This window comes from Larimichthys crocea, chromosome II (genome assembly GCF_000972845.2).
Source record: "Larimichthys crocea isolate SSNF chromosome II, L_crocea_2.0, whole genome shotgun sequence".
Classification (NCBI taxonomy): Eukaryota; Metazoa; Chordata; class Actinopteri; family Sciaenidae; genus Larimichthys; species Larimichthys crocea.
Genome location: NC_040012.1, coordinates 5309892 through 5324033, shown reverse-complemented (window position 1 = coordinate 5324033; position 14142 = coordinate 5309892). Strand labels below are relative to the sequence as shown.

General features: G+C 44.0%; 1 protein-coding gene across 4 annotated transcripts in view; it reads left to right on the top strand.

The window, feature by feature from the left end:
- Positions 1-14142, top strand: part of LOC104935536 (La ribonucleoprotein 4B) — a 39071-nt gene that overhangs the window by 16791 nt on the left and 8138 nt on the right. For 2 of the 4 annotated variants that reach the window (XM_027287451.1, XM_027287456.1), the window contains exons 3-16: positions 441-594; positions 3702-3878; positions 5130-5208; positions 7273-7409; positions 7735-7838; positions 9388-9498; positions 10071-10124; positions 11038-11244; positions 11375-11511; positions 11662-11925; positions 12434-12479; positions 12646-12816; positions 13193-13392; positions 13723-13834. In XM_027287451.1, the coding sequence (XP_027143252.1) occupies positions 441-594; positions 3702-3878; positions 5130-5208; positions 7273-7409; positions 7735-7838; positions 9388-9498; positions 10071-10124; positions 11038-11244; positions 11375-11511; positions 11662-11925; positions 12434-12479; positions 12646-12816; positions 13193-13392; positions 13723-13834 (1953 nt within the window). The remainder of the gene's footprint in view (positions 1-440; positions 595-3701; positions 3879-5129; positions 5209-7272; positions 7410-7734; positions 7839-9387; positions 9499-10070; positions 10125-11037; positions 11245-11374; positions 11512-11661; positions 11926-12433; positions 12480-12645; positions 12817-13192; positions 13393-13722; positions 13835-14142) is intronic. The other 2 variants (XM_027287460.1, XM_027287459.1) reach the window with 2 other exon arrangements.

Here is a 14142-nt window from a genome sequence, read left to right as displayed (position 1 = left end):
GTGGCGCAGTGCTCGGTTTCCTTCAGTAGTAAACACTAAAGTGATTTTTATTTACTTGTGAAATCTCAGCAACAAAGTGCAACTTATTAAAATGAGAGAGGAAGTGACTCGGGTCAGTTTAAACTTTGCAGTTTTGCAATAACTGGAAGTTTGTTTTGCAATAATAAGTTTGTGTGTCACAGAAACGTCACATAAAAAAACATTTCCTTCCTCTTACTATTAAATCATAATGTGCTGGTTACCTGGTTCATCTGCAGACGCTCGGGTCACAAAGTTTTAACTGTTGTCACAAAATATATTACAGATGCCTAACTTCTTGTGTTGTGAAATGTGATGCTTTAACCGTCACAGATCCCTCAGATATTTCTGAGACGGTTGTCATGCAATGAAAATCTGTTGCAAACCCAGCTAACGTTGACGTCTCTGTGTTCTGTTCACAGGAATCCGCCAAGGTTTCAGACCTCAACCCCAATGCGAAAGCATGGGCCAACCACATGTTTAGCCTGGACCCCAGCGGGAGTGCTGACACCACAACTGCTGCCCTGCAGCCATGGAAGGAAGGCTGCGATAGTTCGGCCGACCCTGGCCCAGAAGGTCAGCCGCTGATTTTTTTTATTATGCCGAACACTTTTATACTTCAGTCTGTGATCTGTTTATAAAAATGTTAATGTGCAGAATAATCAACACTGTGCATCGTTGTAGACTAAATCGATCATCTGTGGTTTTAGCAGTAGTAATGAGCTGGGGGAGCTGTGATCATAGTGCATCATAGTCGGTCATGCAGAGCGTGCGAGAGGCCTCCTCATGGCTGAAGTTTGCATTAAATTTAAGGGATTTAGAGAAGGAGCGATCTCTGTTGTGTTGTTACTGCAGTCAAACAGAATCCGCAGCTCAGACAAGCTTGTGAAGTTTAGTCCAATCAGAGCCTGGCTCATTTGTAAACAGCGTCTCAGAGCCAATCACAGGACACTGCTGCTGCACCTACCCACAGTTTGGTCCCGCCTACATTAATTAACCCTTTACTGGTTGTATCTGAGACCTTTCTGACACCAATGACACATTGCTATCAGGTGATCTGATATTTCCTCAGAGTAAAACAAGAAATGTAAACATGACAATTTAAGAAAAAGCAATATTCTTTCATATGAGAAGTACCCTGTCATTTCTAATCATGAGCTTTTGACCCTTTTAGACTGTTAAAATATCAAGTGGTATTAAGTTGTAGTGACTTATTTATTTTTAGTACAGCGGTCACTTAACCAGGAACTTGAAGAAGTTGTAGTTGAGTTACTGAAATGTCAGTTGGATTTGAAGCACTGATAGTCGAACGTCTACGTTATAGATTCACACTGAAGACATCAAAACTACGAAGGAACATATAGAATTAAACAAAAAGTGTTAAACCAGAATATGTTTTATATTTTCTGCTTTCTACTTTTATGACCGCGTGCGGTCCAGCTCATCCCAAAACATCTCAGCTGGGGTTTAGGTCGGGTGATGCAGCACTCGAAATTCAGTTTGGGGTCATTGTCCTGTTGGAAAACAAACGATGGTCCCACTAAGCTCAAACCAGATGGGATGGCATGTCGCTGCAGAATGCTGTGGTAGCCGTGCACCTCCACACCATCCGACCTCAGGTTCAGAGTGGGAACCACACATGTAGAAACTGAAAATGTGTTCACCTTCTCTGTGAAGAAAAAGGTGGCTACTCTGAAGATGTGTGTTCTTTCACAGTCTTGATGTCTTCAGTGTTAATCTAGTGACTTAATCTAGAAACACTGAACAAGAATAAGAGTTTGAAGCTCGAGAGTCGGAAAAGAGATGAAGCCTCTTTACTGCTCATCTGCCAACAACACCGTACACGCCAGTGATCCAGTGACGACAGACAACGTTGGCTCGTCGGACAACATCGCTCGGGTCTCAGCTCACCCTTTATTTCACGCCTGCGTCTGTCCGGTCGTGTCACTTTTCCCGTCACGCCGAGACACCTCTTAAATCATTCATACTCAATTTAGTACGAGCTATGAATATTCCAACCACAGTCACCGTCCCCTCTGCACAAATGACCGTAATCACTCACTTTAATGTGCCCGGCCAAGTATAGCCGACGCGGAGGCAACAAGGATGTGGTGGCGAAACAGAAATCATTGATTAGTCTGCGTTTGACTCTGATTGACGTGCCGCCCTGTTTCATCTCCGACGTCTGCGAGGACATTCATGGAAAATGTGTCGCTGAAAACGGGAGACTCGATATAGTTTTTCACGTAGCACGACAGACTCATCGTGAATTTGACATCAGGGAAGGAAACTCCTTCTCCTCAGCATCAACACCGGCTCGTTCCTCCTCTTTAACCGCTCACTGTAGTTAGATGAAGGTGAAAATAAAACGTGTATCTGTGGGAAATAACAGGACCTGCAAATAGAGTTTTATTTTTAACTTTTGGCAAATAAACATCTGTCTGTTCGACTCTTGAGGTGACTCCTAACTGCTCTTTGACGAAAAACCAAACATCCCTCTGCACTTTCTTAACCAATGACAACACCGAACGACGGCAACGAAAGAGTCAGCATCAAGTTGACACACACCTGAGCACCGTTTCTCTAGAACATAAACCCGTGAGGATCTAGCAGGACGACGTTAAACCTCCCGTTTTATGGAAACAATCGTAGCTCTTTAAACTGCTTAGAGGGACTTTTTTTAGCTGTTACTTTAGAGCTTGTAATGGTAACTTTTTTTTTTTTTAGTCCTAAGGTTTCAGAGCGAGATAATAAGAGCGAGGCAGTGACGGCCTCGATGAAGCCGGTTAATCAGCGTTTATAAAAAGAGATTTCCTGGTTGATCACGCTCAGCACAAACAGACACGCCCTGCACCGATTCACCACAGCGCCTCATCCTGTCTGAATGCGGCCTTTACATCCTGTTTTCTGTTTGTTTGTTCACCGGTTGAGCTTCCACTGGCGCTCCTTTAATTACCGAATACTCACATGGATGTAAAACAAATATTTAGCCCAAGACCAGTGTATTTAATCATGTTTGTTTGTTTGTTTTCTGATGTGTTCCTGTTTTAGTCTGCGTCGACGCCGCTCTTCCATGTCGACCTGTTTTGTAAAAATGTTTATTCTGCAGCACTGATTCAGCAACATGTTCGGGTTTTTAGTCAGCGCTCTGTTGAGTTTCTCTCCAGTCTTTTTGGATCGGTGTTGAGTTAGTCAGTGAAACTCGAATCATCCCTCACAGAAGTTTCACATTTAAACTCAAGGTTTCAAGTTTCATCGACAGCAGCCTGACGGCGACAGAAAAAACTGAAAAAGTCGAGTCAAATTGGAAAATATGAGCTAATAAAAAATGTTCTGTTTATTATTAAACTCAGATCATTCCTGATTTCGCTCTGAAGGAATCAGTGCTGTGGTAATGTGCTGTACATCATGCTGCATTTATCATTTGAGCTGTGCAGATAATCTCACTCATCCTCGATGTTTTTAACCCAACCTTTTGTTTCTTTGTGCTGACCATGCTCATCTGTTATTTACGATGCTCACATTGTTTGAACACAAACTTACTGATAGACAATAAACAGATGTCAGATCAGCTGCCTTCACATATTAACGTGTTTTCTTTGTTCATTTGGAGACGAGGCTCCACTTTTAGTTTAAATTTTCCTTTTAATAATGATTCTGCCTCCCCTTGTTGATTGTCACAGGCTATGAAGCCAGTGAAGACAAGGCTTACAAGGAGCCCCTACTAACCGACCCAGATGAGCCTCCACCGGTACCAGTAATGCTGGCCGAGCCGGCCCCCGTGGCCTCCTCCGTCACCCTGGAGTGCTCCGAGCCAGCCTACACAGAGTACCCCGAGCCTGGGCAACCAGGGCGCACAGGTGGGCTTGGTTAGCGACGATCGGAGCTCGTTTGCAGATCAGTATGTGATGATACCGGGCTTTGTTGGGGGCGATGACACATGGTTAAAACAGATTGTGGGATGCACGATGCTGGAGGTTTTATGATCTTCCCGACACAGTTTGGCTGATTTCCGATACATCTGATACTTCCGATACATGCACATGCTTTTTTATTGCAGAGAAGATCAGCTCTCCTGTAGCGGAGTTAACATCACACTGCCGACAGGTATTTTTCTCTGGAATGATCATCGGTTTTGGAGACGTCAATAAACCTCCACACAGCAGACACACTCGTGTCCTCATAATAAAGCGACATTTTATCAGCCTATCATATCGACAAAAAATTTCATTTTGTTCTGAGACTGATGTTTGATTTTAAAGCCTTTACTGGCCGCTATCACCGTGCATCCCTATTTCTCTGTTTACATGTGGCCACTGGAGTTTTTAGGCTTTTGAATGGGTTTTTAAACTGCTAGAAAGACGGGAAATATAAAATGTGATGTTAGAAATATGACTAAATTAAGCACTTGACTGATTGTAGTATGTAGTAGATTGTATGTACTTGTTGTAGTCGGCAGTTCAAGTGAATAATCTGTTACTGAGTAATGCCAGGCCGTATTTCTCCTGAGTTAGGGTAGAATATACCTGAGAATGTACCGTCTGGTGTGTGACCGCTTAAGAGACGTTTGTTTGTCTTTATCTTTTATTTATGGCGGCATTAAAGTTTCGTTGACCAGCACCAGACACCACACACCGTGACGAGACATTTATCTCTTAAATGTCCTCTACCTGAAACGAATGTCAACGACGACACAAATAACGTCGAGTGCTTAGAGAATTATTCAAGAACACAAAAAAACTTCAGAAAAATGAGCAAACAAACAAGTTTAAACATTTTTTTAATCCAGTTTAAAGCTTTAATTCCAAGGTTGTCTCCAATCTGTTATTTTATAAACCTATTTGTTTAGGTATCCTGGATTTTGGAATAAAATCCAAACATGATTCACACTGGTCGAGCCTTTAACTACTAACAAGCATGCTGCATGTTTCGTGTGTAAATAAACCATCTTTTTCTTTAGTGCTTCTTCATCCTCTGCTCCGTGTCTGCGCTCTTCTCCACCCCATCCCGCTTTAAATTCAGTTGGTTTGTAGAATGTTTTGCTCTCGGGCTCAAGTCGCTCTTTAATTTACTCAAAACATTTCCCCCCCCCTCACTTTGTGTGCCGACAGGCAGTGATCCCCAGCAAGAGAATCCCCAGGAGGGCTTGAGGGAGCACCTGAAGAAGACCTTGGAGTTCTGTCTTTCCCGGTGAGTTTACCTCGAGTTGTCTGACGCCGTGTTTTCATCAGTCGTCCCCAACAGTGTGACACACGACGGGAGAGTAAAATATGCGAGCAAAGCTCAAATTGTTACAGCAAAACACTAAACATGCTAAAATTCTCTCACCGCTCAGCAGCTGTTTTGCACTCGTTAATGGGAAAAGGCACTTGAATCAAGCCGCAGCAAGAAAAACGGCCACTCTTAAGTGATCATTAAAGAACACCAAGACCCGAGAAGAAACACTCGAGGATGACTCAGTGGATTTCCCTCCTCCTCCTCCTCCTCCTTCCTCCTCTGGTTTTTATTCTACCCCATCAACAACAGATCATCCCAGGAAGCAACAACATTATTTATTACTAACCAAAAAGAGGTGAAGTGCTGTTCAAACCGACAAATACAAGAGAGCTCTCCAAAAAAAAAAAAGAAAATAGTCCCTTCTGGAAAATCCCAGTTTTTTTCCTTTCTGTGAATCGGCACTACAAAATAATAACTGATCAGATCAGTTCAACACAATTAAATAATACAAACCATTCAACAAAACAAAATCAGTGAAAGAGTCGGTGGTGTGAAATAGTCCATCACCGGGATGAAGCTAAAGTTTCATAAAGAGGTTGAGGTCACATTAAAATGCATTTATTAAGAATCAGTTGTGTGTCTGTGCCGTCAGCTCACCGCGTGGTCGGACGTCCTCTCTTCCTCTGTGGGCAGCAGGCGGTCTAAGCGAAAGCCTCTGTTTGACTCTTCTTTTGTGCTCAGTCACGTCATGTTTTCTGGTTCCTTCAGCCATCTGTGACCACTGAATGTCTTTCGTGTTGTTTGAGGACGTCAAGCTCAGATTTTCTGACGTTTTATGGGCCAAACTACTAATCGATCATTAAAAAAAATGATGCACAGATTTACTGATGACACTGGGGAACACAACTGTTTGTAACTCATTTTTGGGTGCAGAAACTGATCAAGTTTTTGAATTATAGGATCCCAGTTTTCTTAAAAACTATGAAAAATACTGTACTTAACAGACATGTGCTTGTTTTATAACATTTTTCAAATATTGACATACAATGAAATATAAAAGAAACAGGCATGACTGCACTGATGTTTGCCTTCCTCTGACTTGGAATGGTGAAACTACCACAAATACAGCAAAAGGAGTCAGGGTTGTTTAGGTGTTTACGACGAGAAGTAGCAGGAGCAGACATGATCTGGAACAAAGGAAATATAAACCTATGGAAATCAAACACTAAGATGGAAAAGTTACAAGCTTTGAAAACTACAAAAACAGCATCAAACCAAACAGAACTTACAGCGGTATGCCCATGGTGACAAGGTGAAGAGAACAGCAGCACAGATCCTCTTCATTCTACTATGCCAGCTTTCTGTTTGCAGATATTGACAGTACTGACCTATTGAGAGCTGCACACACCTCTCACCGCACTGTCTCAATGTGACGGCACAAACAAGTTGCCACGTAGCTGTAGATGAGTCCAATCGTGATCAGCTGGCAAGTCTTACTACAGCTGATCAGTGGAACTTTGCTGATCTGGAGGGTAAAAAAACTTGACGTGCTAGAAAAAAAACTGACTGCAACTTTGGAATCATCCTAAAAATCTAACTCAGCTGAATTTCTTTCAAATTGTTCCCCAGTGTTATTGAAATAATTGTTAGTTGAAGCCTGACTGTTGGCTGACTTCATAAAAAACCATAGTGACAGTGACCAGATACGAGGACAGATGAGAAAATATTCAGAGAAAGTGAAACCGCGACGCTGCGTTTCCTCTGACGAACCCACTCAGCTCACAGTTGCATAAATAAATCAGCCAAGTGTGCAACAGCTGTAGACGGAAGTATCCGAGAGTTACACAAGAGCAACAATCCCAAACGTGCCACCTGAACAAAGTTAGTTAAATGTGACGGGCGACAGGTGTGACTCTGTTGGCGGTAACCGGATCAGTGTGTTCGACTGTATCCGAGTAAATAAAGGTTAAATTTCACCCTCACACACCTGAGCTGCGTCGCTAACAACACCTCTGCTTCTTCTTCTTTGTCTCTCAGGGAGAATCTGGCCAGTGACATGTACCTCATCTCCCAGATGGACAGCGACCAATACGTGCCAATCGTGACGGTGGCCAACCTGGACCACGTCAAGAAGCTCAGCACTGACATGGAGCTGATCGTGGACATTTTGCGATGTGAGTCACGTGTTCGTTCGCCTTTGTGATTTTTAATCCACAACAGAGTAAAGTATGAACGTTTATCAGCATGTGTTTGGAGGTGATTTCCCAGGAGAGGTTATTAAAAGTGCATTCAGCAGAGTCTGTTTGATTTATACACACACTTAAATTAATCTCATCTAGTTTGAAGCGTCACTTGTATTTCATGGCTCAGTGCTGTGAGCAGAGTCAATATTTCACGCTGTTAGGCATCGTGTATTTCATCTTTCTCACACTTGTTATCAGGTAAGTAACGTCATGATTAAAGGACAGCTCATTTAATTGGAATTCTGTCATTCTGCAGCTCTGCCATTGGTCCAAGTGGACGAGAAGGGGGAGAAGGTGCGACCCAATCAGAACCGCTGCATCGTGATCCTGAGAGAGGTTCCTGAGAGCACGCCCATAGAGGTCAGTGGACGTTCACAGTGTCTGATTGGACCAGATCGATCAGCTGTTGATCGTTGACGATATTGAGTAAAAATATAGATCGGAGTTAACAGTCGAGTCGCCGATCACGAAAACTGATCGATGACCGCACAGGCAGCGACCTCGAACCAATATGGCGACCGCAACAAAAGCTAGAAAAGGCGAGGATTTATTGATCCTGTATCTTGTCTAACTTTAGTTGATCTGCAGATTCTCCAGTTCAAGTTTAGTCCAGACGTCTCTCTGGAGTGAGCAGTCGCTATAAAGATCAAGTTGCACTCATGCTTGATTAAACAAAGATGGCATGTTCATCTGAGGCTCATTTGGATTTCAAGAACTTTTAACCTCTTTGTTTAAAAAGGTGAATTAATTAGTTTTAGTAACGCTGTAACAAAACGGCTCATCAAAACACGATCAGGTCGTCTTTTATTTTTATAGACCTGACACCTGTCAGCGTCTGGGAGTCAACAAAGATGACACGTATGATTGTTCCTTCGACACAGTACACTCTGTCACACACTCTGCTCACGCCCTAAATACAAGCATAACTTACTGAGTTTGACTTCATGGACTGGTACATCTGTTATTTACTCTCTTGGCCGGGCCTCGAAGATGAAAAACATCCTCCCTCTGTAGCCTGGTTAGTGCAAATCACTGACCTCCATAGTTTAAGTCCATGTTTGTGCACACTAAAAACACAGAAATACTCCCACAAGCTAATGGCCGGGTACTGTTATATGTTACAGCACCCCATGACGCACTTCAGTGGGTAAATTTATGTAAATGCCCCCGAGTTCAAGACGAGCAAGCAAACCATGACTGATTATACTTCGCCGTTTGATTCGTCTGGTATTCAGACTCAGATCTGTGTTATCGAATGACAGCAGGGCCGTGTGCTGACAGCCCATTCGGCGTGTGTGTGTGTCATTTATCTGCCTCAGCATGACGGAAAGTTTTCGCCTCATCTGCCTCGGCGTTGAAGAGCGTTATCACAGCAGTATGTTGTTGTGTCACGTCCAATGCTGCTGTACGTTCATGTTTATTATTTTATAAACTGCAGCTACAGGTGATTAACACATTTTCCACGCAACCTTCGCCATGTCAAATCTTCACGTCCGTGTACGTAAATTCAAACTGAAGTGTTCGTGTTCGTCCTCGTCTGCAACATCGAAAGAAAAGTTGTGACAGTTGTAGGAGGCAGACGGCTTTAAGAACCGAAGATGAGGTGGAAAACTTTTCTGTATTCTGCACCAACTGATTTATCACCAGAGCCGACTAAATTATTTATATTTCCAACAATTATTTATTGACCTTGTTGCTCTCTGCTCTGTAAACAAACTGCTTCACAGAGCTGCCCGGCCAACAGCAACTCTGCTGTTCATTCGCAGCCATATTTTCACTTGTTAGTCCACTGTTAACTTTAAGTATGTTTGAAAAGAAATGGAAAGATCTGTGTTTTTAGTTTTCCAGCAAATGTGGAAACGTCGTTTCAGTGTTAAAGTAACGTTCCTCTCCTGGTTTTGTTCTGCAGGAGGTCGAGGCTCTTTTTAAAGGGGACAACCTACCCAAGTTCATCAACTGTGAATTTGCCTACAACGACAACTGGTTCATCACCTTTGAATCAGAAGCAGACGCACAGCAGGTAACGACACAAGTCACTGTCAGTCAGTGCTCTCCTTAAAGTCACAGTGATGACAGAAGACGGTGCGATAGGACATATTTCAGGAAAGTGGACGGAAACTGTCCTGTTGGACCAGGAGGATGAAGCTCTTATAGAAATGCAAATAAGACACACACCTGCCCTGATACTGCTCAGGTAGCTAAAGGGGAAAAATTCACTGATTTCTGATATATGGCAGCTTAAATAATTGAATATCAACCAGTTATAGATGACATGATGCTGCTTCTTCTCTTTAACTCTGTGCTGCTTCCTTCAGTATAAATTAAGTTAACGCTGCCGAGAGCTAACGGATGAAGTACGACACATAAAAAGGCAAATCACAGATCTGCATAGTTCATGTTTGCACACAAAATGGATGCAAACTCATGGTCACGTGCTATTTTATGTTTATAGGCATTTTTTAGGCACCTCAGTTGGTACATTTATGTAAATACTTCATACTTTGATGTAAAGATTCATCTGGTATTCAAACCAAAGTTGTCATTCATGTTTCTGTAACCTAAGGCCGTGCTGTCCACTTTCTCCTGATGTAGGCATATCAGTATTTGCGCGAGGAGGTGAAGACCTTCCAAGGGAAGCCCATTAAGGTAGGTTACATTACATTACATTACATAATGTTAACTCTTGTGTAAACGAGAGAAGCTGCCTCGCCGCTTCGGTATCTCAGAGCAGGTACTCGTCACGATGAGCTTCGCTTAAACGCGAGCACTCACCTAAGACCCGATTATCCTTTTCTGTTCATGTAACCGACGTCACAGTGCTTCTGTTTTCTTTTATGTTTGTGACAATGTCGCAATCAGTTTCACATCTTCAAACCGAATTCAAGCACATCTGAGCCTCCACAAAGTTAATCTTCCTCATTCATAAATAATCAGCGTCACCTCACACGTCAGAGTATTTTCATGTACGAAGAAGAGCCCGGATGGACAGAGCTACTGTGGTGTGAGACTGCACACAGATTTAATTACTTTTTATTTACTGCTCGTTATTTACACTTCATGAAGACTGACCCATGTCAGCTGATACACCTGCTACACACTGGACTAAAATGAAACTTTATATGGGACTCGTGTGGCTGGCCAGCTGCACGTTTGGACATCGGTTACTTAAATTCTGGTCAAGACGAGCGTTTGTCAGGCGGCGTGAAACCAGCAGCACGACATTTACTTCTAATTTCATCCCTATTTTTATATTTACGTATATTAGGTTCTTGTTTATTTCGCATCCGAGTTTCAACTGAAGACTTTACACAACTAAAACAAATCAACAAAACAAATAATTAAAGTGTTTTAAAGAATGAATAACGGGACAGATGTGAGGCAAATCCTTGTACCTGATTGGTGATTCTCATCCTGAGCACACATTAGACTTCTAGTATGAATAAGTGGCGTCTTCACTTCAGCCAAAAATTTTAAAACATCAAAATCTGATGTGTAAGACCTGCACGGTACGGTCTGTGTTCCTGCTGGTGCTAATGTCCTCTCCTTCTCTCTCTCCCAGGCGAGGATAAAGGCGAAGGCAATCGCTATCAACACTTTCATGCCAAAGAACGGTTACCGGCCGGTGGAGGTGAACCCGTACGCTCAGCAGCGCTACACGTCCTACTACATCCCGCCGGTTTACAGCCCCCAGCAGCAGTTCCCCTTATACAGCCTCATCACGCCGCAGGCCTGGTCCGCCACACACAGCTTCATCGACCCCACACTGGTAAGATTGAGCAAATAGTGATACTCTCTGTCTGTTCAATATGAAAGTCATTTTTCCTTGTGCACTCAGGTGTCACCGCAAACCTCACTTTGTTACCTAAATGTGTTGTTTTCACTTCCTGTTAATGCAGCTGCTGAATCGGTTTTCTGTCAACCAGGTTGCACCGTTTCACAACAACCAGTTCATCAATGGATTCACCACATCACACAGTTTCAAACCAGCGACGTCCCCCCTCACTACTGTCAGACACTACTCGCCCAGGAACAGGTCAGTGTTCATGGCGGTGACGGTAGAAAACGAGCGATTACAGCGTCGATGAAGCTTCGGTTTCTTAACCGTGATCTGAAGAATAAAAGAGCGTGAAAATGTCTCACAATGAAGTGAATTCATGAGGTCACGTGTTCCCGTTTCCTGCAGGAATCACAGTAAACCTCACTTGAGGCCGACCATCCCCACAGCGGACCGCAACGCCGGGCTCCTGGACAACCCGGGCCTCTTTCCCAGCTTCCCCAGCGAGAGACTCAACGGGGTTCGCAGCAGTCCGCCGACACGGCTCCCCACCAGCCAGCCCAGAACCAGGTTACCCTCCACCTCCGCCTTCCCGCGCAGGGACACAGTGGGCACGGGGCGAGTAACCGAGCCCACAACCACAGACTACTCTCTGGGTATCGGCAGAGGAAGGTACAGCACCGCTCCAACTGATAACTACCCAGTTATAGTCTGAACATGTATGACAAATAAAGCAGCTGAAAGTCACACCAAACATCAATTCAGCTCAGAAATCTGTAAAAATTGAGCTTAAAAAACAATTTAATTACAATATTCAGGAAGTGTGATGCACCACAGGCCGCATTCAGACAGGATCAGGCTCTGCGTTGAACATAACCACTGTGAAACAATCAGGAAAATAACTTTTTATTTCACTGATTAATCGGCTTCATCGAGGCTGGCGCTCGCTCGCTCTCATTCACAGTCCAAGTCGCTCAACCAGTGCACTCTCTTTCTCTCAAACCATCGGACACAAATCAAATTAAACTTCTTCTTATCACTCTTTTGCTGCTTCATGAAATAAACAAACTTGAGAATGAACAGATCTTATAAAATAGATTATTTTGTACGTTGTGTAAGGTTAAGTCATTGTCTGAGTCAGAATGGATGTTTGTAAATTGAAGTGTTCTCTTTCTTAAAGGAAAAATGTTTCTGCTTCTAGGAAAAAGAGGGACGAAAAGTTTACAGTAAGTACTTCTTTGGTGTCTTCCTTCAGTCTTCAGTGTTTAGATCCTGCGATATAGATTTGGATACACAGAAATATAAAGGAAACATTCTCACCATTGCTCCAGTCTGACTTTGTGTTTTGAAGGTTTCTCGCGCTCACTCTCTCTGTTTGTTCCCGTCATGTAGAGAGTGACGCCTCAGTCGCCGCCTCCTCCTCCCAAACCCCCGTCTCCAAGCTTCGAGCTCGGTCTCTCCAGCTTCCCTCCCCTTCCCGGAGCGGCCGGCCAGCTCAAGACGGATGACGTGTTCGACAACCGACTGGCCAGCAGCGTAGTCGTCGGAACTGCGAAGGAACGGGTAAGGACTGATGCCAACACAGCTAGCGGTATCAAAGCCTCAAGCAGCACGGAGCGGATCGAGCTGGCAGGAAGTCAGACACAGAAACGGCACAAAGAAGCCAGTCAATTTTCAAAATGAAACACAGTCACTACGTAGGTACTTACTCGTGGTAGAAGCACATAAATCAAGGAAAGTTAACAAAGTCTGGCTTTCAAAATGCTTCTGAAACGTTCCTGATGGGGCGTGAAGCCACGTGGAGGAATCACGCCGTTCGTTTCTAAAGAGTGAGCAACTACAACCATCAGATGCTGTGTTTCAAACGTAATGAACTCTGTGGCAGTGAAAAAGTACTGATCTCTTCCTGTGTGTGTGTGTGTGTGTGTTTCCATTGCAGAATGTAAGTGCTGAGTCCAGTACCGGAGGAGCTCTCTCTCCAGCGGGCCCCAAAGAGCCACTTCGGTCCTCCACCTCCCCAATGCCCACAAGCTTCCAGCCCTCGCCGACCACCCCGACCCCAGCCTCCGCCTCAGCCCCGACCCTGACCCCAGCCGCCGGCCCGCTGCACAGTCCCGCTCCATCCCTCCCAGCAGCAGCGTAAGAACCACACTGACAGTGTTGAATCTGAGATGTAACGCACGGTCTGTGAGTGGATTTCTATCCACTGTTGTAGAGTGGCAGGTGTGTGAGCTGATTTCAGTGTTTGAGTTACGTTGAGAAGATGATGTGGATAAAAACAGGAAGGTAGAGGCTCTGTATGTTATCACTGCAGATAGACAGCAGCCAATCACAACAGCAAAGTAGCCAATAAAGAACAAACGGGACGATAAGAAGTTTCTTTATCGTGCGTCCCCGTGGTACAGCGATGTTGTCTGTACGTGTCCTGCATCCAAACACATCCGCCTGTTCTGTTACTGTCCATTTCAGGGAGGTGAAGGCGACAGAGTTGAAGCCGAAGGAGGTGCAGTTGTCTGTGGAGCGAGTTCCCGGCACTTTGTCCACTGCGAGCAAATCAGTGCAAGTCAACGGAGCTGCCACGGTCAGTATCGATTCCTTCCTTATTTTTTAACGCAGGCGCCTCTCAGACGTCTCAATCACAGACGTGTCGATCGCAGCACGAACAAAAATATCAGTCTGAAAGATTTATTTGCAGAAGCTGCAAAGAAAGTTTGTCTTATCTTCGACCTGAGGCTCCTGGAGGAAAGTTTTCTGCTTTAGTGCTGCTGAAAGTGCTAAAACCTGCAGCTGATGAAACATGTTGATAGAGACTGAGAATACAAACATGGGTGTGGATTTGTGAGATAAGGTGAAATATAAGATGCAGCAAATGAAACACGCCTAACATGG